Source organism: Atractosteus spatula, chromosome 1 (genome assembly GCF_055471065.1).
Source record: "Atractosteus spatula isolate fAtrSpa1 chromosome 1, fAtrSpa1.hap1, whole genome shotgun sequence".
Classification (NCBI taxonomy): Eukaryota; Metazoa; Chordata; class Actinopteri; order Semionotiformes; family Lepisosteidae; genus Atractosteus; species Atractosteus spatula.
In genome coordinates this window covers 65045063-65070388 of record NC_142706.1, presented here as the reverse complement: position 1 = coordinate 65070388, position 25326 = coordinate 65045063, and the positions used below count along the sequence as shown (strand labels likewise).

Below are 25326 nucleotides of genomic sequence, written 5' to 3'. Positions count from 1 at the left end.
TCATTCTGTGTGTCCGGGTGTCTGAGGTACAGTCATTCTGTGTGTCCAGCTGTCTGAGGCACAGTCATTTTGTGTGTCCAGCTCTCTGAGGGACAGTCATTTTGTATGTCCAGCTGTCTGAGGGACAGTCATTTTGTATGTCCAGCTGTCTGAGGCACAGTCATTCTGTGTGTCCAGGTGTCTGAGGCACAGTCATTTTGTGTGTCCAGCTCTCTGAGGGACAGTCATTTTGTATGTCCAGCTGTCTGAGGGACAGTCATTTTGTATGTCCAGCTGTCTGAGGCACAGTCATTCTGTGTGTCCGGCTGTCTGAGGCACAGTCATTCTGTGTGTCCGGGTGTCTGAGGCACAGTCATTCTGGGTGTCCGGGTGTCTGAGGCACAGTCATTCTGTGTGTCCGGGTGTCTGAGGCACAGTCATTCTGTGTGTCCGGCTGTCTGAGGCACAGTCATTCTGTGTGTCTGGGTGTCTGAGGTACAGTCATTCTGTGTGTCCGGCTGTCTGAGGCACAGTCATTCTGTGTGTCCGGGTGTCTGAGGCACAGTCATTCTGTGTGTCCGGGTGTCTGAGGTACAGTCATTCTGTGTGTCCGGCTGTCTGAGGTACAGTCATTCTGTGTGTCCGGCTGTCTGATGTACAGTCATTCTGTGTGTCCAGGTGTCTGAGGCACAGTCATTCTGTGTGTCCGGGTGTCTGAGGTACAGTCATTCTGTGTGTCCGGCTGTCTGAGGTACAGTCATTCTGTGTGTCCGGCTGTCTGAGGTACAGTCATTCTGTGTGTCTGGGTGTCTGAGGTACAGTCATTCTGTGTGTCCGGGTGTCTGAGGCACAGTCATTCTGTGTGTCCGGGTGTCTGAGGCACAGTCATTCTGTGTGTCCGGCTGTCTGAGGCACAGTCATTCTGTGTGTCCGGCTGTCTGAGGCACAGTCATTCTGTGTGTCCGGCTGTCTGAGGCACAGTCATTCTGTGTGTCCGGGTGTCTGAGGCACAGTCATTCTGTGTGTCCGGGTGTCTGAGGCACAGTCATTCTGTGTGTCCGGCTGTCTGAGGCACAGTCATTCTGTGTGTCCAGGTGTCTGAGGCACAGTCATTCTGTGTGTCCGGGTGTCTGAGGCACAGTCATTCTGTGTGTCCGGGTGTCTGAGGCACAGTCATTCTGTGTGTCCGGCTGTCTGAGGCACAGTCATTCTGTGTGTCCAGGTGTCTGAGGCACAGTCATTCTGTGTGTCCGGCTGTCTGAGGCACAGTCATTCTGGGTGTCCAGCTGTCAGAGGAACAGTTATTCTGTGTGTCCGGCTGTCTGTCATTCTCAGTTAGTTCAGTACCACTTACCTTCCCCTAATACTCTCCCCCCCTCTTACTTCTCTCCTTTCTCCTGTTAACCCTCCTCCCCCTCTCTCAGAGTGGCTTGACTCATTCGGGGCTGGCTGGGTACCTGCAGATGAACTCTGGGACAGGAGACCCTAACAGACAGGTGAGTCTCCTGACATCCTTTCACATGTCAGCTGCATGTGTGCTGACATACTGAATGTGTCGTTTGAGCAGCAGTGTCCTGACCAGAGCACACCTATCGCAGCTACTGACTCTGCCCGCCTGTCTGCCTGAGAGTGCAGCTGGCCCGTTCACTTACCCTACACCACAGTGGCACTGGAGCACAAGAACACAGCAGGGGCAGAAGCAGGAGGAGGCCATTCAACAGCTGCCAGTGTAAACACTCACTGCACCCTGTATCTGGAGTAAAAAATCACTCGACTCTTCACATGGTCACTCGCTGGCAGTGATCAGTGAGTGTGCACGAGGCCTCACTAGTCACTCGCTGGCAGTGTTCAGTGAGCGTGCACAAGGCCTCATTCACCGGTCACTCGCTGGCAGTGTTCAGTGAGTGTGCACGAGGCGTCCCTCGCCGGTACTCGCTGGCAGTGTTCAGTGAGTGTGCACGAGGCGTCCCTCGCCGGTACTCGCTGGCAGTGTTCAGTGAGCATGCACGAGGCCTCACTAGTCACTAGTCTACTACTCACTAGTCGGACAAGCAGCCCAGTTCTCCTGTGTTCCGCAGCTCTGGCCCGCACGCTCACGGCTGAACTCGGCTCGGACAATCTCGGAGTGCTCGGAGGGGCGGGGCACGATGCCGGACACGGAGGCAGGCGAGGACGCCTCGCTGGGCGGCAGCCTGCACCGGGGGCGCCGCCGGGAGGACAGCGCCTACCTCTCGCATCACGTCAGCCTGAGTGGCGCCGCCGAGGAAGAGGACCACTATGGATACGTCCTGCCGGGGTCGCTGGAGAGCCCAGAGAAAGGTGAGCCCCCAGACAGCGGTGTGAACCGGGAGTGTGTGTAGCTGACAGACTCACTACCTGGTTCTTGAATGAGTTTATTATTTGCTAAACGTTTTCTCAAGGGCTGAGTCTGGCCAATGGTGTCCTGGAGTAGTAACTTACTAACTCCTGTTCTTCTCCTCCTCTTCTTTTTTACTGTCCACAGCCAGCATCTTTTCTCTCTCACCCTCCCAAACTGGGACCCTGTCCAGAAAGAAGGGTTCCCACAGTCCTGGCTCTCTGGGGACTCTGGGAGACCCTGACTCGGAGGAGTACGAGTACATGAACAAACAGACACGCCTGCTGCCTCTTGCCTCAGTGGCCAGTACCGCTGAGCCCCCACCAGAGGGAGCCAGAGACCAGAAACCGCACAGGAAGTCCCAGCCCAGCCCAGAGTGCAGTGCCAAGGATCTGCCACCTGGTGGAGACAGAGAGTCTGATGAGCTGTTGGATTGTAATGACCAGCAACCTCCTGCTGGTAGAGACAGAGTGCAGAAACGGAGAAGGCAGCTCTCCGTCACCCCCGATCACAGCGGCAGCGAGTCACAGCAGGAAGGAGACGGAGGATCTGAACAGCAGCAGGAGCAGGAAGCAGTGGAGTACGAATACATGGACATCCGCAGCGAGGAGCTGGACTGTCGAAGCTCCAGGAGCTGCGTAGGCAGGAAGGAGGACAGAGCTGCAGCTGCAGGAGATGGAGAGAAACGAGTGGAACCCGAGGAGGAGGCGGGGGATGAGAAAGAGGGAGGGGAGGACGAGCAGGAGGGAGACGCAGAGGAGGAGGAAGATTACCAGTACATGAACAAGCAGCCCAGGCTGAGGAAGGCCCTGCGGGGAGAGGCGGACGAGTACGAGCAGATGGACTCCTTGCCCCTGGTGCCGGGGCACCGCCCCCAGGCGGAGTACCAGAACCTGGCGGAGGGGGGCAGGAGGGGCCGGCCCGGGGAGCTGGGGGGCTTCGTGAAGGTGAGGGCCGGGGTGGGGGAGCCAGGCGCTGACCGCTCCTTCGACAACCCCGACTACTGGCACAGCAGGCTCTTCCTGAAGCCCGACGCTGTGCGCACCTAGCGGCCTGCAGAGCGGCACCAGAGAGGGCGTCCTTGCTCTGGGTCATGACCGGCCACCCCCCTGGTCCCACTCTGACTGGACCTGATCTCGCCTGTGGGGTGTCTGCATGTAGGGGGTGTGTCCTTGGGAGTGTCCAAGTGTGTCCTGGGTGTGTCTGGGGCGTGTCCAGGGTGTGTCCCCGGTGTGTCTGGGGCGTGTCCAAGTATGTCTGGGGCATGGCCAAGTGTGTCCAGGGTGTGTCTGGGGCATGGCCAAGTGTGTCCAGGGTGTGTCTGGGGCGTGTCTTCGGCGTGTCCAGGGTGTGTCTGGGGCGTGTCCAGGGTGTGTTTGGGGTGTGTCCAGGATGTATATGGGGTGTGTCTGAAGCGTGTCTGGGTGTGTCCGGCTGTGTCTTGGGCGTGTCCAGGGTGTGTTTGGGGTGTGTCCAGGATGTATATGGGGTGTGTCTGGGGCGTGTCTGGGGCATGTCCGGGGCGTGTCCGGGGTGTGTCCGGGTGTGTCCGGGGCGTGTCTGGGGCGTGTCCGGGGTGTGTCTGGGCGTGTCCGGGGTGTGTCCGGGGCGTGTCTGGGGCGTGTCTGGGGCGTGTCCGGGGCGTGTCTGGGGTGTGTCCGGGGTACGCGGCAGTAGCCGTGCTGAGCCTGCGGTCTGTCCGAGCTCTGTGCACCGCAACCCAATGAAGTGTTTTTTTAAGAAGGGATGGGATGGTGTTCCTAATAAACTGGCCAGTTTGAGAGGTCTGTACTGTATGGATTCTCACCAGAACAAAATGATATAGCTCTTACTTATTTGTATTTTTATCTCTGTTGTACTGTTACATAGACTGTATTTTTGAAATCCCATCTTTGTATTGAATAAGAGATTTATAAAAGCAACATAAAGATGCATCTAATTTTGACTGTGTTTGATTTCTTAATGCTTACTAGTGTATCACTACTGCAGCTGCTGCTGCCACTGCCAGATTACACACCTCTCACATGAATGCACAGCTGCTACTGGATCTGACACCTCTGTCCTACTGCAGCACAGATATCACTGGCTGCTAACACCACCACTCTGGGTGTTCCTACTGGCAGAGCTACAATCCTGCAGCTACTACCCCTACTTTTAAGCTCGGCTAGGCTGGCCCTGTTCATTCCCAGGATGGGAGGCTTCTGATACAATACTGAATACTCTATATTATAGAGTCTGCTAGATCCAGTTACTTCTCTCACATTACCATAACAGCCCCAGACACCTTTTCTCCACCATCAACAGACTGCTAAAGCCACTGCCCCACCACATTACCTGCCTCATTCCAATTTTGCAACACATTTTTAGTTCTTTAGCTTGAAGATTGACAATATCTGGCATCACATTCTCTGCACAACGCTTGTCACCTCCACACCTCCTCCCTGCTTGCCCAACTTCACTGGCTCCCTTCTCTCTAACTTCTCTCTACTTGACTCTCCCTGCTCACATTTGAAATCCACCACCTGCCTTTAGATCCCATCCCCACCACCTTATTTCAGTCCTGTTTCACCTCTCTCTCTGCCCCATCGTAGTCAATAGAATAAATGAGTCCTTGAGCACTGGTGTGGTACTTACAGCCTTCAAAACTACTGCTGTTACTCCTGTGCCAAAAACAATGAAAAAGGTTCTGGACAAACTAAACAATTTTCGCCCTACATCCAACTTACCTTTCTTGAAAAAATGTTGGAACATGCTGTTGCAATTCTGTTAAATAACCATCTCATTGCAAATAACCTCTTCAAATCTCTCTCATCTGGTTTCCTACAACTTCACACACAGAAACTGCCCTGGTAAAGTCACTAACGATCTTCTAATGGCTTCTGATTCTGGTTCTCTTTCTATCCTCATTCTTCTTGACCTCAGTGCTGCTTTCAACACTGTTAACCATGACATCTTACTTTCTCGTCTTGAGACTGTGTTTGGAGTTTCTGACACTGCTCTTAAATGCTTCAAGTCTTACCTCACTGATCGCTGTCACTTTGTCTCTCTTGGTGGATTTAGTTCTTAAATTAGACTTGTTAAGTCTGGTGTTCCTCAGGGCTCGATACTGTGCCCCCTACCTTTCAGTATTTACATGTTCCCACTTGGTCAGTTTTTAAGATTGCATGGCCTCAACTATCATTTCTATGTTGACGATACTCAAATCTACGTCCATACCAAACCTGACTCTGATGTGGCTGTTTCTGTTCTCTCTAATTGCATCCCTGACCTAAAAACATGAATGACTCAAAACTTCCTTCATTTCAACTGTGACAAGACGGACATCATTCTTATTGGCACCTCACAACAACTTTGTAAAACCAGTGCTATAACCCTATCTGTGGATGGCAGTGTACTTGAACTTCAGTTTAAATTGAAAAACCTGGAGGTGATATTTGATTCAGGCTTGATGTTTGATCCACATGTGCAACATATTGCCAAAACATCATTCTTTCACCTTAGAAATGTCCCAAACTAGGTCCTATGTTATTGCTAACTGTTGCTGAAAAGCTGGTCAACATTCTCTTCTCCCAAATTGACTACTTTAATGTTCTGCTCGCTGGGGTTTCTAACTCACGAACTCCAGTATGTCTAAAATTGAAAATATACAATGAAAGGAGATAGTAGTTGGGGCAGAGTCCAGGCCAGATCTTGTGCTAGTGATCACATTACTCCTATCCTGGAGTCCTTGCACTGGCTTCCTGTCAGGTTTCGTGTCGAGTTCAGAATCCCCATTCTCACCTATAAGGCTCTGCATGGTTTGGCACCTCAATACCTGTCTGAGCTACTGTCGTCGTACTCCCCACCTCACAACCTTCCCTCTTCTCATTCTTGCCTCCTATCTGTCCCCCAAACCCATCTACACTCTATGGGTGACAGGGTCTTCTCCTGCTGCACCCCAAAGCCCTGGAATTCCATCCCCAAGGATATCAGAGAGTCACCTTCCCTAAACTCTTTCAAATCCAGACTCCAAACCTTCTTCTTTAGAAGAGCTTTTACTTAACTGGTTCTGTTCTTTACCCATCTACTGTCTCCTCTCATTGTGTATTTTTATTGTGCATATCTTGTGTTTTTCTTTTGTTGTTGTCATTCTGCAAAGTGGTCTGAAAAGCCACCTTTAAAGGTGCGATATAGAGTAAAGTTTGTATTATTATTATTATTATTATTATTATTATTACTATTATAAGGTAAGCCAGGTTATTGCAGCTGTTGCTACAGAACCCTAAATAGACAATACACACTAGCCGAATATCTAACCAAGATACATAACAGCAAACAGAAACAGACCCTGACGAAGTACAGGCTCAGTGACCACAGCCTGGCCATAGAAACTGGGCGACACAGGCAGACCTGGCTGCCCAGAGAGGACAGGCTGTGCTCCCACTGCCAGCGGGGAGAAACAGAGACAGAGGTGCACGTCCTACTGCACCGTGACAGATACTCTGGGATTAGAGAAACATTCTTCCCCAAATTTACACAGCTAATCCCAGAATTCCCACACCTGCCAGAATCACAACAGGTCCCAATCCTACTGGGAGAGGGAGGAGGGAACTCAGTTGAACTGGCAGCCCAGTATGTGATCTTCTGTCACAGCCTGAGGAACGGTGAGTCTGTCTCCCAGTAATGCTCCATATGTCTATATGTAAACATTTTGGGATTGTGTCTTTATTGTAAATGTCTGTAGATTTTGGTTTTATGTTAATTGTATCTGTTTTGCTTTGGCAACACTGATTGTACTCATTGGTCATGCCAATAAAGCACCTTGAATTGAATTGAAATTGTGTGTTTCTTTCACTGTACGATAAAGCAGTGGGTCATATTCATCCATTGATTTCACTCAGCTTTTCACGGCGAGAGTCGCCGCAGTGGGGCACATTTTGAAACTAAAGGAAACTGACTTTATAATTCAATTCACGCAAACTCACACCGGAATGAAATACAAGTCCCAGATTCCCAGGGGACAAGGCGCCACGAACATGACGCATCTCATTCGTTTTCTTTTTAAAAAAAAGCAGACTGTGATACTAAGACAGAACGAACGTATATCTGGGAAATGTAGTTTTATCGATACCACATTAATGTAGATGTTCCCGATGAGCGAGGTGAAAAAAGACTACAATCAGGACCGTGATGCTGCGCCCCCTATTTTTTTTCTTTTTGGCGGTTGGGCCGGGCCTGGTGACGCGCGGTGGAGGCCGGGCCGGAGCCGCGGGGTCGAGCTGTCTGCCAGACTGAGCTCGCCGCCGACACACCGGGGAGAGAGAAGCGTTGGAGAGCCGCCGACGAAAGATGTCCGGAGACGACGAACAGCAAGAGCAGACCATCGCCGAGGACCTGGTGGTCACCAAGTACAAGATGGGAGGCGACATCGCCAACCGTAAGTTTCACAGAAATGGTTCAGCGGAGGGGAAAACACGGTTTGGGGTAGTTTCGCCTGCCTTTAAATACCGATGTGACCGAAACAGCCGGCCTGCCTTGACTCTAGTAGCGGCCATGTGCCTTAAAGGAGCGTGTGGAGAGACAGAGCGATTGCAGGGCCTGAAGCCGACGGAGGCTCTAGTCTCCCGTATTGAAGAGGCTTTGCTTTTTTTTTATCATATTGACAGGCGATTAAAATATTATGTTCAAACAAAACGGATAATCGCTTGCCGTTTGAAACTGCCGGTTGATATTCTTAGTTCACTCGTGTAAAGCTCAGTACAGAGTAATCGTTGGTCATCGTGATAAAGAAAAATTAGAATAATCTGCTTTGTGGCTCATCGGTTGAATATTTTAAGTTTTCTCCCAGCCCCATTCCGTGTTGTAACCATACACGCGCATCTGCTGTAGTAGCTCATTATGTTAACGTGTTGGATTTTTAAATGACCGGTCGATCCACTCGCTTGAGGACGGTGAGCGAAATTGTTTTATTTAAAAACACACGGGTCCGAGTAGGAAACGAGCCATTTATTTGCACAGAAGTGACAGGTGTACCGCCGCGTGTCTCTGTGACTCCCTCACGTGTCGAACAAGTCAGCACGAGGGGCTGGGGAGCCCCAGACCCGAGCTCTGTGGGGTACCCTTGTGCCCCTGTACGATCCCGCCGCTGACTTCTGTGCTCAACCTGTGTTCTGGTTTACAAGCCGTCCGTTATGTCCTGGAGGCCGATATAGCGCCTTTCAAAGCGAGTCCCACAGTGTACCATTATAATTTCTGTTTTTCCCCGCCCGGGTACCAGGAATTGCAATAATAACGTTGTTGGTTTTACCGGGGTGCGTTAAATGCGCTTTTGTAGATCTTATGAACACTACCATAGAAATGCAACATGTTGACACTCTCAGTGCACAGCAGTGTGTTCCAGTCCAGGGTTTACTGCATTGTCAGCCAGACTCCCAGTGCACAGCAGTGTGTTCCAGTCCAGGGTTTACTGCATTGTCAGCCAGACTCCCAGTGCACAGCAGTGTGTTCCAGTCCAGGGTTTACTGCATTGTCAGCCAGACTCCCAGTGCACAGCAGTGTGTTCCAGTCCAGGGTTTACTGCATTGTCAGCCAGACTCCCAGTGCACAGCAGTGTGTTCCAGTCCAGGGTTTACCGCATTGTGAGCCAGACTCCCAGTGCACAGCAGTGTGTTCCAGTCCAGGGTTTACCGCTTTGTGAGCCAGACTCCCAGTGCACAGCAGTCTGTTCCAGTCCAGGTTATGCCATTTTAAGATGTTTCAAATTAACAGAAAAATAAATATGTAATTTTACTTCAACTAATTTGTCTGCATCAGATACAGTCTAATAAATGAAACACCCAGCATGTGGGTGAATAAGAATCCACCTCCACTTCCAGGTCAGTCCCAGCAGAGTGCCAGACATGTCCTTCCAGGTGGAGCACTTGCGTTCAGATGTGTTCTGGCTGTGTCTGCCCTGCGGGTGTTCAAGCACCTGTCTGATGCTGTGTCAGTAGTGCTGTTGTTGATGCCCTGTCCCACTGTCGTCTCTCAGAGGCCCTGCGGAAGGTGGTGGAGGCAGCCAAGCCCGGGGTGTCTGTCCTGGCTCTCTGTGAGAAGGGGGACGCCCTCATCATGGAGGAGACTGGCAAGATCTTCAAGAAGGAGAAAGAGATGAAGAAAGGTGAGGGCGGCGGAGGGACCAGCGTGTCTGCCTCAGCTCACGAGGCGCTTCTTTACCCCGAGGGTGGTGGGTGCGTGGAACAAGCGTGAACTACAGAGCAGAACCTCTGGGATGGTTTAAGTGATGGCTGAGTTTACAGGTGGGGTTTTCTGTTCCTGTGGCACGACAGTAACCGCCTCTCCCCTCTCTCTAGGCATTGCCTTCCCCACCAGTGTGTCCGTCAATAACTGTGTCTGCCACTTCTCCCCACTGAAGAGCGATCCTGACTATACGCTGAAGGAGGGAGACCTGGTTAAGATGTGAGTCTGCATCTCTCCTGCTTTGTGCTCTGGTTTGTGTGCGTGTGTGTAACAGGCCCAGTGGTTGGGTTGTGTGGGAGCACGTGTGTGTGTGTGCGCAGGCCCAGTGGTTGTGTAGTGTGGGTGTGTGGGCCCAGTGGTTGTGTTGTGTGGGCGCAAGCATGTGTGCGCGCAGGGCACAGAGGTTGTGTTGTGTTGTGTGGACGGTTGTGTTGTGTATGGGGCCCAGAGGCTGTGTTGTGTGGGCGGGCATGTATGTGTGTGCGTGTGTGTGTGTGTGTGTGTGCGGGCGGGCCCAGTGGTTGTGTAGTGCGGGGCCCAGTGGTTGTGCAGTGTGGGAGCGTGTGTGTGTGTGAGCCCAGTGGTTGTGCAGTGTGTGTGTACCTGAGTGCGGACAGGCAGCTCTGCTGGAGGCTGGTGATGGAGGTGGTCCTGTGTGTCTCTGGCCTGTATACTGTGAGTCTGTCAGAGCGCTACTGACCCGTAACGCATCCCTGCCTGTTTGTCTCCTGTCCCCAGTGACCTGGGTGTCCATGTTGACGGCTTCATTGCCAACGTGGCTCACAGCTTCGTCGTGGGAGCGACCAAGGTGGGTCTCTCGCCCCCCCGTGTCTGTGCCCAGTCTGTCTCTGCTCCGTCTGTTTCACTGACGCGCCCTCTCGTCCCTCTCTCGTCCCGCCCCTCTGCAGGAGACCCCAGTGACAGGGCGCAAGGCTGACGTCATCAAGGCGGCCCATCTGTGCGCCGAGGCTGCGCTGCGTCTCGTCAAGCCCGGCAACCAGGTAGGTGTGCCGACTGCCCCGGGCCGCAGGCAGTTCTGGGGTCCAGGAGTGAGCACAAGAAGTCGTTCTTATTGACATTTTCTCTGAGTTCCTCATGTGCTGGTTCCCTCTCTTTCCCAGAACACTCAGGTGACAGAGGCCTGGAACAAGATTGCACAGTCCTTCAAATGCACGGCCATCGAGGGTGAGTGTGACCCATCTGGCGCACCCTGGAGAGACGAGCTGAAGTTGCTAATTCTGCACCAGAAGTGTCTCAAAACCCCTCCTCACCCCTCTCCCCTGACGGAGCAGCAGGCAGTGCGGCTGGTCACTGCTGTGTCTGTTTCACGCAGAGCGGCAGGTGCCACGCAGCTTCTCCTGGGAGCTTGGTCGTTTTCTGATTTTTCCCCTCTTGATCCTCCTCGCAGGGATGCTGTCTCACCAGCTGAAGCAGCACGTTATTGATGGAGAGAAGACCATCATTCAGAACCCTTCAGATCAGCAGAGGTGAGCCTGGCCAGCTGCTTTTCTGGTCGTACCGAAGTGTCTTCTCTGTTAACGACGGCATTGTACTTTCAACGGAGTGCCTTACCCTCTCAGAAGTGTGTAACTCTGAAACGTCCCCCCACCAACCTCATTTCCTGCCACGCTGGCTGGATGAGGACACTGACGCGCTGTGCCCGTGTTGTGATTGGCTGTGTTGCGTGTCCGTCCGCAGGAAGGACCATGAGAAGGCGGAGTTCGAGGTGCACGAGGTGTACGCTGTGGACGTGCTGATCAGCACTGGAGAGGGGAAGGTAGGGTATATAGTCCTGATACTTGCATTTCATTCTTTAATTGCATGGTTGAAAACAAATGACATTTACAGTGATGATTCGGCCGGTAGCCTTGTAGCACCGAAATCTAAACGGGAGAAAAAAATAATAATACAGTAGGAACAGCAGTGTTTCTCACTTGGCTGTAAGGCGTCCCTGTCTGTCTCGCCGCTGACCTCAGTCTTGCTGTCTGACTCTGTTACAGGCGAGGGACGCTGGTCAGAGGACCACCATTTACAAGCGGGACCCAACCAAGCAGTACGGGCTGAAGATGAAGACCTCGCGCGTGTTCTTCAGCGAGGTGGAGAGGCGTTTCGACGGCATGCCCTTCACTCTCCGGTAGTGCGACACGGGGGGGCGTGGGATGGGCCGGGCCGGGCTGGGGGACCCCGAAAACAGGCCCCCACTTACTGAGCTGGGAGTGATCTGAGCTCTCCTCTCTGTCCTCCTTTCGTTCCTTGCTTTTCTGGTCTCTTTCACGGTTCCTCCCTGCTGCTCACATGCCCCCTCAACAGGGAGCCCTAATGTTGGCAGAACCGATTACGGCACAGCCACAGACAAGAGCAGACAGCAGGTAGTGAGCAGGACCCATGTGAGACTGAGCAATCTGCAGGACATCAGAGAAATAAAGAACAGTCCAGTCTGCTGATTGACCGCGAGGAGGGAATCTGACCGCTCCCTTCGTTGTCCTCTGATCTCTCTCTCTCTCTTTCAGGGCATTTGAGGACGAGGGGAAGGCGCGGCTGGGCGTGGTGGAGTGCGCCAAACACGAGCTGCTGCAGCCCTTCAACGTGCTGTACGAGAAGGAAGGTCAGTGTGCCCTGCTCATGCGGCCCAGCATCTCCACGCTGAGGAGCCTGTCTCAGACTGGCGGGCTCTGGTCTGGTTCCCTCAGATGTCTGTTTCTAAGAGAGTCCTGATGCACGACTGTATCTCCTCCTTTCATGAAGCCGGATGGTGTTGACTCCCTGTCTCCCTCTCTCCCAGGGGAGAACGTGGCCCAGTTCAAGTTCACAGTGCTACTCATGCCCAACGGGCCCATGAGGATCACCAGCGGGCCCTTCGACCAGGAGCTGTACAAGTCGGAGCACGAGGTGCAGGACCCTGAGCTCAAGGTGAGGGGGCACTAGGTCAGAGGTCAGCCCGAGGGCAGTAGGTGTGGAGCACACATGGCAGAGGGTACCTTCCTCTGGACAAGGTGACGCTCCTTCATTCACAGCCTAGTTGACACCCATTCTGTGTCCCCCTTTCAGGCGCTGCTACAGAGCTCAGCCAGCCGGAAGACACAGAAGAAGAAGAAAAAGAAGGTAGGGTGCCCAACATGGACGCCAGCAGTGCATGGCGAAGCTGGCAGTTTAGAGTGGTAATCCCCCCTCCCTCTCCGTCTCTCTCAGGCCTCCAAGAACGCGGAGAACGCCACGACGGGACAGCCGGTGGAGGAGACAGAGGCTGCTGAATAACCTCCCCGCTAACAGTCGCGCGCACACACACACACCCTCCAAAGAACAGAACTCAGACCTAAACCAAGTCTTCAGAACGATTATTAATAAGAGTAAACAGGCCCAAAGCAGTCCCCTGATTCTCCTCAGCCTTGGGGATCTCTCGGTCCCCCTGGCCTTGCCCGAGCACGACGGGGAACGGAGAGAGGAGCTGGCTGTCCCGCTGCTGCCCTCTCTCTTCTCCGGAGGTGCCGCTCTCCATGCCCCGAGCCCTGAGCCCAGCTGACCTTCCTGAGCAAGGCAGAGAGACAAGCCAACCGGTTAGACATGACTGGCGCTGACCCCTGACCCCTGACCCCTGACCCCTGACTCCCCCCCATGCGGCCTGCACCCGAGCTCGCGCAGAGCGGAAGGGCAGTAATGGCCCGGTTACTGTGGGTATTAAACCTCTGAAAACAGCCCTTGATTTGTTAGTGATGGCCCGGATTTAACGATCTTAGAACTCACTTGACAGCTCTGTTGAAGAGACATGTTTTGGCAGTGGAAAACGTTTTGGTTTCTTGGGAATCCTCTTGGTAAACTGAGATGTCTGTAGATACAGGTTCATGTCCCAGAACAGACAAAATCCTTTGAATAATCAACCAAACTCACTGGATCCTCCACAGAAATGAGTAACCACCCGTAAACAGCATTGCTGCTCTGCCCTTCTCTCTGGGGAAGACAGAGGGAAGAAAGAGGGCGCTGTTCTCACCAGCCCTAGAACCCAGGATGGTTGTTCTGAAAATGTCTGTCGGATGACAAGTCTGACAGGAATGCCTTTACTGACGTTACACTTTCCAAATTTGGGGGAGACAAACTGTTTTTTTGTTTAGTTTTGCTGACTGGATTGCTTGATTAAATCTTTCCTTGCCCGTGTAGGTGTTCTTTCAGACCAGTAGCCTCGGGGGGGGGGGGGGGGTTTTCAAGGCAAGACGAGTTTCACAGACGGTGCTGCTGGGCCTCTTGTTCTGTGAGACAATTGCTGTATTTCACTGCTCAGATTCCTGTTGGAACAGCTGTGTTCAGCTCTGACACTGACTTTGAATATCAGCCGACCACAAGCAAATTCATTTAATGCCAAAAGAAATTGTATTGCCTTTCTCTGGAGTGCAGTCCACCTCCTTTAGCCACGCCTCACCAGGTGAGGCTTCTGGGTGGGGTGGTACCTGTTGTGGGTTCCTGCAGACCTGCTGGTTGTGTTTTGGAACTGCACCCTGGATATTGGCACATTTACTGTCCCGGGATCTGTGTCCGCAGAAGGTGATGCCACAGCCCATGGAGCACTCTGCCCCATGGGACCGTCCAGATTCCCTCAGCAGAAGCATGTAGCCAAACAAATCCTCCTTGTAAAATTAGAGAGCTGTGCTTGAGAGAGCTTACGGGTTTACCTGGAAGGTTAAAAGCTGCTGTTAACATTTAAGGAGAAGTTCTCCTGTCAGTAACAATGGCATGTAAAAAAAGTTATGCTCCCAGTGTCCTTTGCCTGTTCTGTCATGTCAATGGCTGAAGGCCTTGTTAAGTCGGAGCAGTAGCAGGGCAGCAGAGGGAGGGCTGTAACAGGGCTGGTGCACCAGTGACAGCGGCCAGTTATGCCCCAGCTTTGGGGAAGCAGGGATTCTGGGAAGGGGACTGACGGGGGTGGCTGGGGTTCCCTGTGGGGAGAAGGGCGAGAGAAGCACACAAGCTGAGATTGATGATTGACCATTGAGTTAGCCTTGATCCACCCCCCCCCACCCCCTCTCCCACACACACACGGCTGAGCTGGTCTCCCCTGGCTTCTCCAGGACACTGTCCGCACAGCGGGCCTCCTTCGGACCGGCTGGGAGCCCGAGTTTCTCAAGTGGAAAACAACCTGCCCTTTTTAGTTTTAAAGCATTTTAATTATCGGGCTTTTCTCCTTTTTGTTAGTTTGGTTTTTGTTCTTTGCATAAAAATGAATTAAAAATAAACTTTATAATAATACCAAACACCTCTGTGTCTTGTCTGCTCGGGCGATGCATGTGTAGGTTTTTATGGGCGGTCTGGGTTGCATAAAGCAGACAGTGTGGGTGCCTTAAAGTTCAGGGGGTGTTTTGGGAATATCCCATGCCGCTGTTCCCTACAGACCGATCCTGCTCAAGAACGCTGGAGAGGTCCCTGCCTGAGGCTGGCTGAGCACTGTACTGCCTGGCCTGTCCGGGGCTGTGAGGCGGCACACGTGTGCTTTCTGGGAGACATGGGTCAGTGTCTGGGGACCTGGCGGGGGGATTTAGTGCGTGTGTGGGTCACCCTCATCTGTCTTAACAGCCTAGTGGTGCTAACACTTAGATCACGTCTGGGCACTTCAAAACTGAAGTACATTTCCCTTTATTTTACCTGTGAGGGATTGCGCAGCCGAAATATTTGGGTACAAACACGAATGGACTTGGGGATCACTAGATATAGCAGGGTGCTATAGCTGCACTAGCTAGCAGCTGTATCGCCCTGCAGCTCACAACTGGCAGCTCAACTGGCACTGAAGCCCAGCAGCTGTGAGCCTGGCCAGTACCTGGATGGGAGACTTCCTGGGAAAAACTAAGGCTGCTGCTGGAAGAGGTGTTAGTGGGACCAGTAGGGGGCGCTCATCCTGTGGTCCATGTGGGTCCTAATGCCCTAGTATAGCGACGGGGACACTACACTGTAAAAAGGCGCCGTCCTTTGGATGAGTTGTAAAACCAGGGTCCTGGCTCTGTGGTCATTAAAAATCCCAGGGTGTTTCTTGAAAACAGTAGGGTCGTTAGTGTCCTGGCCAAATTTCCCATTGGCCCTTACCAATCATGGCCTCCTAATAATCCCCGTCTCTGAGCTGGCTTCATCACTGGTGTACTATGGCTGCCGTCACATCATCCAGGGGGGGCTGCACACTGGTGGTGGTGGAGGGGATCCCCATTACCTGTAAAGCGCTTTGAATGAAGTGTCCAGAAAAGCGCTATATAAGTGTAAAGAATTATTATTATTATTATTATTAAAGATCTTTCTGTAAAGCCATCAAACACAGGTGACAGGTGAATGGACGAGTCTTCTTCCAGCTGAATTCAGGTACCCCAGATACCTCTGACACCTCAAACAGCAGTGCCCACACGCACTGCCCCCCGTGTCTGAGCTCCCAGGAGCGTCTCCTCTGCCGGTGCCTGGCACCGGTGCCTGGCACCAGTGCCTTCCCAGCACTCCTCAGAAGGACCGTTCACCTCAGCCAACACGCATTCATCTCAGACTGGCAAAGAACTCGGACTCGGAAGCTTACTGGGGAGTCCCCATTACCTGTAAAGAGCTTAAAGTGAAGTGTCCAGAAAAGATCTATGTTAGTGTAAGGAATTATTATTATTATTATTATTATTAGATGGACATACAGAAAATGTGGGGGATTGTGAAACTGGGGACTCTTGCAGATCGTGGAGTGGCACAGCAGTGACGACCACCAGGCTGAGCAGCAGGGCAGTGTGGGCTTGCTGATGAGGATGAAGGCACTCAGTAAATACCCTGATGTTCGTGAGCTTGGAGGCTGAAGGGTAATTAGAGCACGATTCAGAACAAGACTCGAATCTACACAGCCTGTTGTCTTAATGCAGTGAGAACACATAAAATACATTATGAACGACTGTGGGAGTCTGATACAGCGATATTTAAAAAGCTTTAAGCAGTCAGATACACTTATGTACACAATTCAGAAAATATTTCTTCCGATGTCGTAACACCTTCCGTTCGTTTTCTGCTGGCTCGCTACTCAGAAAATGTCTGAAAACGTTGTTCGCAAATGTTGTGCTTGCATGAAAGATCTATGACAGACGTACTTTCTATTGCCAAATAATGGTACGTCGGTAAGAAAAAGAAAAACGCCATTTCCCATAATACCCCAGATCGAGCTTCCGTTTAGTGACGTCACATACGGCTTTAAAAATCCTCCCCCGACTTCGTCACGTCCTCTTGGAGTTGGTGCCATCTTAGAAAGGTTAGTATGGTGTTTGTTCTCCGGTTTTAGTATTGTCGAACAATCCAGAGCAATCTGCTGCCATCCGTGGTTTTTTCTAACATTTGACTTTCTCTCGTTCACAGAAACAACTCCACAAGATGCGAGCGAAGGTAAGAGTTGTTTTTTTTGTGTGTCGAATACCGGTCTGTTGACGCATGTTTAGCAGTTGTGTTCGTGCAGTTCCGCAGCTGAAGGTCTGCGTGCTTTCTGGAGATCGGGGCAGCGGCGCTGTGCGCCTCTTAACAAGCCGCTACAGTCCTGTCACTCGGGAAGAGGGGTCAGGGTCTGAGCCGCCTCGGATCAAAGCGGCTTTTGAGTTTGACAGCGGAGCGATCCTGCCGATAGGTTAGCGCCATTTTATAACTCCGGCCTGCGCGACCGCCCTGACCCGCACGTAATGCACTGAGCCTCTAGCAGGAAGATCCCCGAGCCCTGGGGGCGTGAGCGGTCGCTCTGCTGCCGGAACGGCCTGGGCTGTTGGTGAGCCTCCGGCTGGGGGTGCTCATCGCTGTCCGGCCTGGCTCGGAGCGGGCGTTGGGCTGAAAGCGAGCGTGGTGTCCGAGTGACACTCGGCTCGGGCTCCGTGCGAGTCGCACGGTTAGTCCCCTCTGCCTGCGCCGTGTGCGGGCTGATTCTCCGGCAGGGCTGGGAGGCTCGGCCTGACTGACGGTGTTTTTCTCTCTTTGCAGTGGAGGAAGAAGAGAATGCGCAGGTAAGCGGCCGAGCGGGCCGGGGGGAGGGGGGGGAGCCGAGACCACGCTGCAGCGGCTGAGAGAGGGCAGTGCGGCCCGCAGCGCGCTGGGACTCCTAGCTGGAGCTGTACTGGCCCTGCTGGGTAACTCTAAATTCTGCTGGGATGAATCGTGAGGAGTGGAGCCGAGATACAACTCTGTCCCACTAAAAAGATGTAAAGCTCTTAAGCATTAGTCTCAAACATGGGGGGGGAATGAACAAGTTCTTGATGGGCAGCAGCACATATGCACGTCTCTCTGCCCATATTTCACAACTCCTTTACAGTTACAGAGTGCTTTCCTGGACACTCCACTCAAAGCTCTTTATAGGTATTGGGCTCTCCTGCACCATCTAGATGAAGCAACGGCAGCCAGACTGTTGGTCTGCTCCCCACACACCAGCTGTCAGTGCGGAGGGGAGCAGAGTGATGAAGCCAGTTCATAGATGGGGATTATTAGGAGGCCATGACTGGTAAAGGCTAGGGGGAAAATGTGGCCAGGATGCTAGGGTAACACTCCTACTCTTCTTAAGAAACTGCATGATTTTTTTTAAAAAAATCATTGCAGAGAGTCGGGACCTCAGTTTTACCTCTCATCCGAAGGACGGTGCCTTTTTATTACAGTATAGTTTGCCCATTGTTGTATGGCTCCTAATGCCCCAGTATAGACTGCACCCCCTACTGGTCCCACTATCACCACTTCCAGCAGGAATCTTAGCTTTCCCAGGAGGTCTCCCGTCCAGCTACTGGCCAGACTCGCACCTGCTGAGCTGCAGGGGGCTGCCAGTTGTGAGTTGCAGAGCGATTATAGCTGCTGGCTATTGCAGCAATGTACACTAATCTGATGGCAACTGTTCCCGTGTTAAGCCGTGTTTTAATATACCAACTGCACGGGGAACAAAGGATTTATTGTACACATGTATTCTAAAATACCTCCCTGAACATTCAAAATGGGGATGACGAGAGCGAGAGGGGTTGTAAACGATGGGCTGAGCTCTGCTTTGAACTGATAAATAATACAGGTCTTTAAGCTGATTCTGCTGACTAATTTCACTAGCAGGTTCAATTTCAAATTTTAACTAATTTCACTAGCAGGTTCAAATTTTATCCTGGGGGGGCAAAGTTGGCTTTATGGCACAGCCCAATAAAACAAGGAAGGCGATGAGTTTCCTGGCAGTGGGGATGAGGGATTTCCTGGGTGTTGGGACTGGGGTGCAGCATCAGCCTGGCACTCCTGTGCTGGTGCCCTGTGTGGCTAAGGTTTCTAAACCATCCAGGTGGGGCTGCACATTGGGGGTGGTGGAGGGGAGTCCCCATTACCTGTAAAGTGCTTTGAGTGGAGTGTCCAGAAAAAGCGCTATATAAGTGTAAGCAATTATTATTATTAAACCAGTGTTTATGGGGCAGGGGGTAGCAGGGCTGCTGGGTCACTTTTTACATTGGCAAATCGCTTAGCACTTCATCTTGTGGAGTTGGGTTTGATTTGGGGACCCTGGGCCTCTTATGTTCTTGTATGGGGGTGGGGGGGTAACAGGTGGTTTTGGGGTACCAGAGCTGACCTCTTCCAAGTTACCAAGAAACGTGTAGAAACTGAGAAAATTGTATAAAGGGTTTACTGTAATATTCTCAACGGGTAGCCAGCTTGTCCTGGGTCAAAACTGTCATCTCCTGGTCAGTGTGCTGCTAACCGCTGCCCTCTTGTGGTCACAGGCTGAAGCGGAAGAGAAGAAAGATGAGGCAGAGGTCCAAGTAAACTGGCTTCTCTCCACTGCAACTGTGAGCCCTTCTGTCCCCGCTGCCTATTCCCTGCGGACGGCAAGCAGGCCTGGAGTTGCTGCTGCTGCAGCTGGAGGACGTGCCTGTTGTTACACCCCTCATGTACCAGGCAATGCTGTGGGGGAGAGACGACCTGACCAGCAGGAGGAGGAGATGAACTGGCGACTGAGCTCTCCTTTGGGAGGCACTGGACTCTTTGACACCAGCCCAGCACAGTTGCTTTGTATAAAACCTTCAATAAATTCTTTTGGTATTAAAAACCATCTTGATGAGTGTTCCCTTTATTTTTTACGGAGTAACTCCCTGGTGCTCTTGTGGCCTGCGCCAGGGGATTGGGGATGGGCAGCTCTAGGCCTCAGGGTGCTTGTTAGACAGGGGACCTGTGATCTTTGAATTCAGTCACTCACTCCACTCCAAGCCACCTGTAGGGCCCCAGCCTTCCAGGACTGGAGCAGCAGGTCTGTGTAAAGAGAAGCTTGTGCAGGCAGGTGGAGTGTAGTTCTGATGTGCGTGGCGTACTGCTGACCGACTGGGCTGCCAGCACCCGAGTGACTGGGTTTAAGCCTTGATTTTGAGTGAGTGACTTAAGACAGGTAGACCACTGTGCTCGGTCTGTATGGATGGCTTAGTGTGACTGCTGTCAGATTTTGGATCCGTGCTGCTAACCTGTTCAGAAAGGATGGGGGTGGTGTGTTTGTATTGCAGTCTTTTAAGCAGAGCAGCCCAGGGACAGGTGTGCCCCCTGCAGGAGGGGTAGTTGATGCCCCTTATCCATTGCAATGCTACTTTTCCCAGTAGTATCGCACTTACCATTAACAGGAGAGGATGCAGCTCAGAGACCATTTGACCTGGTTGTGTTATTAATTGAGCAGAGGATCTCAGCCAGCTCTTCCCTGGAAGAAACCAGGGTCTTAACACACCTGTGAGCCTTGTTCCACACTCCCACACCCCTTTGTATAAAGGTGTGTTGTTTGGATTTTCAAATGCACTAAACATAGTGAATTTGTGCATTATGTTTAAAGGAGGGTGGTCACCACATGGTAGTGCTGCCATTACAAAATGACCCAAAATCCTCCTTTCGGATCCTGAGGGGCATTAACATCCCCGTGCCTGAGCTCTTACCCCAGTGCCGCAGGGGTGAAATATAAGCTGCTCTTTCAGCTCCTGGGTTTCTTCACACTTTTGTATTAACGCTTACTTCCAAAGCCCAAGTACAGTATTTTTAAGTCTATGGCCTCAGGAGTTTCTAATTAATAAGTATTTAATTAGAAATTATGTTTAGAACCATAACTGTTATGTAGTGTTTGACAAATATTTGATACTGTTTACGTCTGCCTACAGTTAGTGACGGAATCCATCCTCTTTGAATTTTGCGACAATCCAAAACAATGTTAAGCCTTCTTCACAGTGAGTTTAGTCAGTGTCGCAGAATGCCGATAGGAGGCGCTCTTGGGTCTCTCCTCCACCTCTTTGAAGTTAGCGCTTCCCGAGGTGAGTCGCTCTTGATTGTGAACGGCGAGTCGTCGGTCTTGGAGGACCAGTGCGGAGTGCGCCTGGGTGCTGTTGTTCGTGTTCTTTGAAATATTTTAGTTATAAAATAAAAATATAAATGCCTTTTCATAAAACTTGCATGATAAATATCCCGAGAGAGCCACGACATTAAAAAGAGCACCAACTTCCTTTCCCGGTGCTGCAACGTTGTTCAAGGTAAGGCGTTGCAATTTGCTGTTGAGTGTAGGCCGTGGTGTGACGTGTTGAGGCTATTAATAGTATTGTCGATATCGTTAATTTTAGTGAGGTTTTTTGTTGTCGTGCAGAAATTCTAAAGTGCATAGTAGCAATACTTAGCGGGAGCAGCAGAAATAATGTTCCATTATAGGGCAAGGAGCTGCTGAATTCTCCAGTCCAACCCAGTTTGGAGTGTCTCAGTCTGCACTGCCGATGTCAATGGGAGTCTCGAGTATAATGCCAGGAAATAACTAATCCAGATCTCAGTGAAATCAGTGCTAATCACTGTGTCACAGTCTGAGCCACTCCAGGCTGTACTGGACTGACTTGTCTGTTGTCTTGATTAGTTATTACCTGAGATCAGATTCCCAGAGATACAGACAGTAGAGTCTGAGCCACTCCAGGCTGTACTGGACTGACTTGCCTGTCCTCTTGATTAGTTATTACCTGAGATCAGAACCACATTCCCAGAGATACAGACAGTAGAGTCTGTACTGTACTACAGGCTGTACTGGACTGACTTGCCTGTCCTCTTGATTAGTTATTACCTGAGATCAGAACCACATTCCCAGAGATACAGACAGTAGAGTCTGTACTGTACTACAGGCTGTACTGGACTGACTTGCCTGTCCTCTTGATTAGTTATTACCTGAGATCAGAACCACATTCCCAGAGAAACAGACAGTAGAGTCTGTACTGTACTACAGGCTGTACTGGACTGACTTGCCTGTCCTCTTGATTAGTTATTACCTGAGATCAGAGTATCAGACAGTAGAGTCTGAGACACTCTTGGGTCTCCTGCTGTTTTACATTAATCACCTTGTTGACATTGTATTGCAGTGCCATTGTAATGGATGACGCAGTGGACCAGAGTCTCGCTCTCCAACATTGTTTGATTGTCTGTTGCAGATGTCTCCACGGAGGACGTCGCTGAGCTGAGGAGTCCAGGGAACGCGGCGCCCACTCGGACACGCAGAGAGAGAGAGAGCCGCACGCGGACTCCACGGCACGCGCACAGACAGGCGTCCGCGCGAACATTGCCACACAGAGCCAGGCCCGTGCGCGCGATCACCCACATGCGTGCTGCGTCTCCCTTTTCCTGGGCACGGCGCCATGCCTGACCGGGATAGCGCATACCTGTCAGGCGGGGGGGGGGGCGCGGGCGGCGGCTCGGGCAGCGAGGAAGGGGGCAGTGGGGGAGGGGGCGCGGGGGGGGCGGCAGGAGGGGGAGCCGGGGCGGGGGGAGGGTCTGGGCCGGCAGGGGTGGGGTCCGTGGGGGGCGGGGCCGGGGGCGGGTTAGGGGGCGGGGGGATGGGCGGGGGGAGCGCGCTGGGCAACGGCAGCACCTGCGGCAGCGGGGGGGCAGGCGGGGGCCTGGGGGCGGGGCCCGGCTTGGACGACGTCTGCCGGGACTTCCTGCGCAACGTGTGCAAGAGGGGGAAGCGCTGCCGGTTCCGGCACCCCGACTTCAGCGAGGTGCCGGACCTGGGGGTGCAGAAGAACGAGTTCATCTTCTGCCACGACCATCAGAACAAGGAGTGCGTGCGCCCCAACTGCCGCTTCGTGCACGGCTCCAAGGAGGACGAGGACTACTACAAGAAGACCGGGGAGCTGCCCCTCAGGCTGCGGGGCAAGGTGGCCGCGGGGCTGGGGCTCTCGCCCACCGACCTGCCGCTGAGCCGCGGCGAGGTGCCCATCTGCCGGGACTTCCTGAAGGGCGAGTGCCAGCGCGGCAGCAAGTGCAAGTTCCGGCACGTCAAGAAGGACTACGAGTACGAGGCGGCCCGCGGCGGCGCCGGGGGGCTGGGGGTGGGCGGGATGGGGATGGGGATCGGGGGCGGCGGGCTGGTCGGGGGGGCGGGGGTGGCCGGTGGGGGGATCTCGGGGCTTGTGGGCGGCGGAGGGGGCGGCGGGGGAGGGGGCCTGCTGAGTGTTGGGGGCGGGCTGAGCCTGGGGGGCTCGAGGGACCCCGGAATGCCAGGGGGAGGGGGCGTCGGGGCAGGACTGTCGTTGGGAGCCCCCGGGCCCCGCAGGTTCGACCGCGGCCCCTGCTCGCTGTACGACCCCCTGTTCGAGGGGGGGCTCTTCGACCCCGGGCCCCTGGAGGACCCCGTGGACGCCGCGGTGCAGCTGAAGAGACGCAGGCTGGAGGGGCTGAGGCTGGCCGAAGGGGGTGGCGGTGGGTGTGCCGGGGGCCACTATGAGCTCGGGGTGCAGGCAGCCCCCCCGCCTCCCAGGCCCCTGGAGTACAGACTGCTGGAGGAGGAGAACGCGCTCCTGAGGAAGAGAGTGGAGGAGCTGAAGAAGCAGGTGAGAGAAGGGGGAGACGCACGGCTCGGGCCGAAAAGAAGGGGTGAGAGGGATCAGAAAAAGATGACGGAGGGACACGGAGGCGGCGAACACCCCCTCGAATTAACATTTCCTTCGCTGACTCCTCGTCCATCTTCCCCCCTCCCTCTCTCGCAGGTGTCGAACCTGATTGCCACCAATGAGGTGCTGCTGGAGCAGAACGCCCAGTTCCGCAGCCAGGCCAAGGTCATGACCCTGTCCTCTACGCCGGCGCCCTCAGAGCAGAACCTGGCGCCCCCCGTGGGCTCGGTGAGCTCCTACAACCACAGCATCGCGCAGACGCACACCACCCTGAGCAGCGCCGCCCTGCAGCCGCGCCCCGTGAGCCAGCAGGACCTGGTGGCCCCCGCCGCGGCACCCCCAGCTCCCCCGAGCAATGCGGCCCCTCCCTCCGCGCCCCCGCCGCACCTCAACCCGGAGATCACCCCTCTCTCCGCCGCCCTGGCCCAGACCATCGCGCAGGGCATGGCGCCTCCTGTCTCCATGGCGCCCGTTGCGGTCTCCGTGGCGCCTGTGGCAGTTTCCATGGCGCAGCCCCTCCCTGGCATCACCATGAGCCACGCCACCACGCCCATGGTGTCCTACCCAATCGCCTCGCAGAGCATGCGCATCACCACGCTGCCGCACTGAGGCTCGCCCGCCTCCCTGGACAGGACAGCTGCTGCACGGGGGCCGGGCGTCTGGACGGAGAACTGAGAAGGAAGTCCTTCGAGTCTGGGAACTTTGTTGACCGGAAGAACTTTTTTTTAAATTTAGTTTTTTTTTTTTAATCGATGATACAATCCTTGTAGCTAAAACAAAAATGTTGATGCGTTTCATAGAAAAACACAGAGCCTGATGGGCAGACTGCTCCCATACTGAGGGGTGTGTGTCTGTGTGTGTGTGTGTGACTGGATGGGAAGACTATGTCTGGGGGTGTGTGTGTGTGTGTGTGTGTGTGACTGGATGGGGAGACTATGTCTGGGGGTGTGTGTGTGTGACTGGATGGGGAGACTGTGTGTGGGGTGTGTGTGTGTGTGTGACTGGATGGGGAGACTGTGTCTGGGGGTGGGGGTGTGTGTGTGTGACTGGATGGGGAGACTGTGTCTGGGGGTGGGGGTGTGTGTATGTGACTTGATGGGGAGACTGTGTCTGGGGGTGTGTGTGTGTGTGTGACTGGATGGGGAGACTGTGTCTGGGGGTGGGTGTGTGTGTGTGTGTGACTGGATGGGGAGACTATGTCTGGGTGTGTGTGTGACTGGATGGGGAGACTGTGTCTGGGGGTGTGTGTGTGTGTGACTGGATGGGGAGACTGTGTATGGGGGTGGGTGTGTGTGTGTGACTGGATGGGGACATTGTGTCCTGGGGGGTGTGTGTGTGACTGGATGGTGTGGGGTGGGGGATAGATGGGGAGGCTTTGTGGGTGCCTGACTGGGAGATGTGCCAGCCAGAGTGTATGTAGCCTTCTGTCCGCGTGTCTCTGTTTTCCCTGAAGCGTGTGCTGTTCTGAGGAAAACCAGACCTGTAAATAAAAAGAACAAACCTCAGGCAGCAAGTTTTTATTCTAGTGATGCAGTGGGACCAGTATGTTAAGATATTTTGCACTAACATTACAATGGCGTTTGAAGTAATAGTACTGTAAAACAGGCCTGTTGCAATACAGGACTACAGTGTTTGAACAACAGAAAAGCTCTGTTACAACAGGTGTAGGAACTAAAGTGTAAGTCTAACTTGTCTTATTTATAAAACAAATTAATCAAATGGCTTCAGCTCATCCCAAAGTCCCATCTGTAGTATAATGGAAAGTGCTAGTGCAGTTTCACACTATGAACACAAGAGGGCACTCATATTTCTTATCTGGAGACTGCAGGTAGCGGTGCTTTATAAACTATAATTGTATACGGGTTGGTAGCTGCGTCAGCATGCGCAGTCTACAAAGGAACGAGTGTT

The 25326-nt window shown here is 53.1% G+C and overlaps 3 protein-coding genes and 1 long non-coding RNA gene across 5 annotated transcripts in view; all 4 read left to right on the top strand.

The window, feature by feature from the left end:
• LOC148841595 (receptor tyrosine-protein kinase erbB-3-like) overlaps nucleotides 1-4279 on the top strand; it is a 37371-nt gene extending 33092 nt beyond the window's left edge. For both annotated transcript variants that reach the window (XM_088917475.1, XM_088917466.1), the window contains 3 exons: nucleotides 1404-1475; nucleotides 2058-2298; nucleotides 2483-4279. In XM_088917475.1, coding sequence (XP_088773601.1) covers nucleotides 1404-1475; nucleotides 2058-2298; nucleotides 2483-3384 — 1215 coding nt within the window. In that variant the 3' untranslated portion in view covers nucleotides 3385-4279. The remainder of the gene's footprint in view (nucleotides 1-1403; nucleotides 1476-2057; nucleotides 2299-2482) is intronic.
• A 3276-nt stretch (nucleotides 4280-7555) lies between these two features.
• LOC148841594 (proliferation-associated protein 2G4) lies at nucleotides 7556-14793 on the top strand. The gene is made up of 13 exons (XM_088917455.1): nucleotides 7556-7751; nucleotides 9345-9473; nucleotides 9667-9772; nucleotides 10292-10361; nucleotides 10462-10554; nucleotides 10675-10738; nucleotides 10962-11040; nucleotides 11252-11330; nucleotides 11554-11687; nucleotides 12064-12158; nucleotides 12336-12463; nucleotides 12602-12655; nucleotides 12743-14793. Exons 1-13 carry the CDS (start codon nucleotides 7664-7666, stop codon nucleotides 12806-12808), a joined length of 1185 nt encoding a protein of 394 aa, XP_088773581.1. The 5' UTR covers nucleotides 7556-7663; the 3' UTR covers nucleotides 12809-14793.
• A 1945-nt stretch (nucleotides 14794-16738) lies between these two features.
• Nucleotides 16739-19583, top strand: LOC148841593 (uncharacterized). The gene is made up of 4 exons (XR_016091101.1): nucleotides 16739-16793; nucleotides 16898-16924; nucleotides 17504-17526; nucleotides 19255-19583. It is a non-coding gene; the product is annotated as an uncharacterized LOC148841593 (long non-coding RNA).
• Nucleotides 19584-20854: 1271 nt separating this feature from the next.
• On the top strand, nucleotides 20855-25015 carry zc3h10 (zinc finger CCCH-type containing 10). Its single transcript, XM_088917940.1, has 3 exons — nucleotides 20855-21027; nucleotides 21958-23358; nucleotides 23515-25015. The coding sequence occupies exons 2-3, from the start codon at nucleotides 22162-22164 to the stop codon at nucleotides 24025-24027; spliced, it is 1710 nt and encodes a 569-aa protein (XP_088774066.1). The 5' UTR covers nucleotides 20855-21027; nucleotides 21958-22161; the 3' UTR covers nucleotides 24028-25015.
• Nucleotides 25016-25326: the final 311 nt, after the last annotated feature.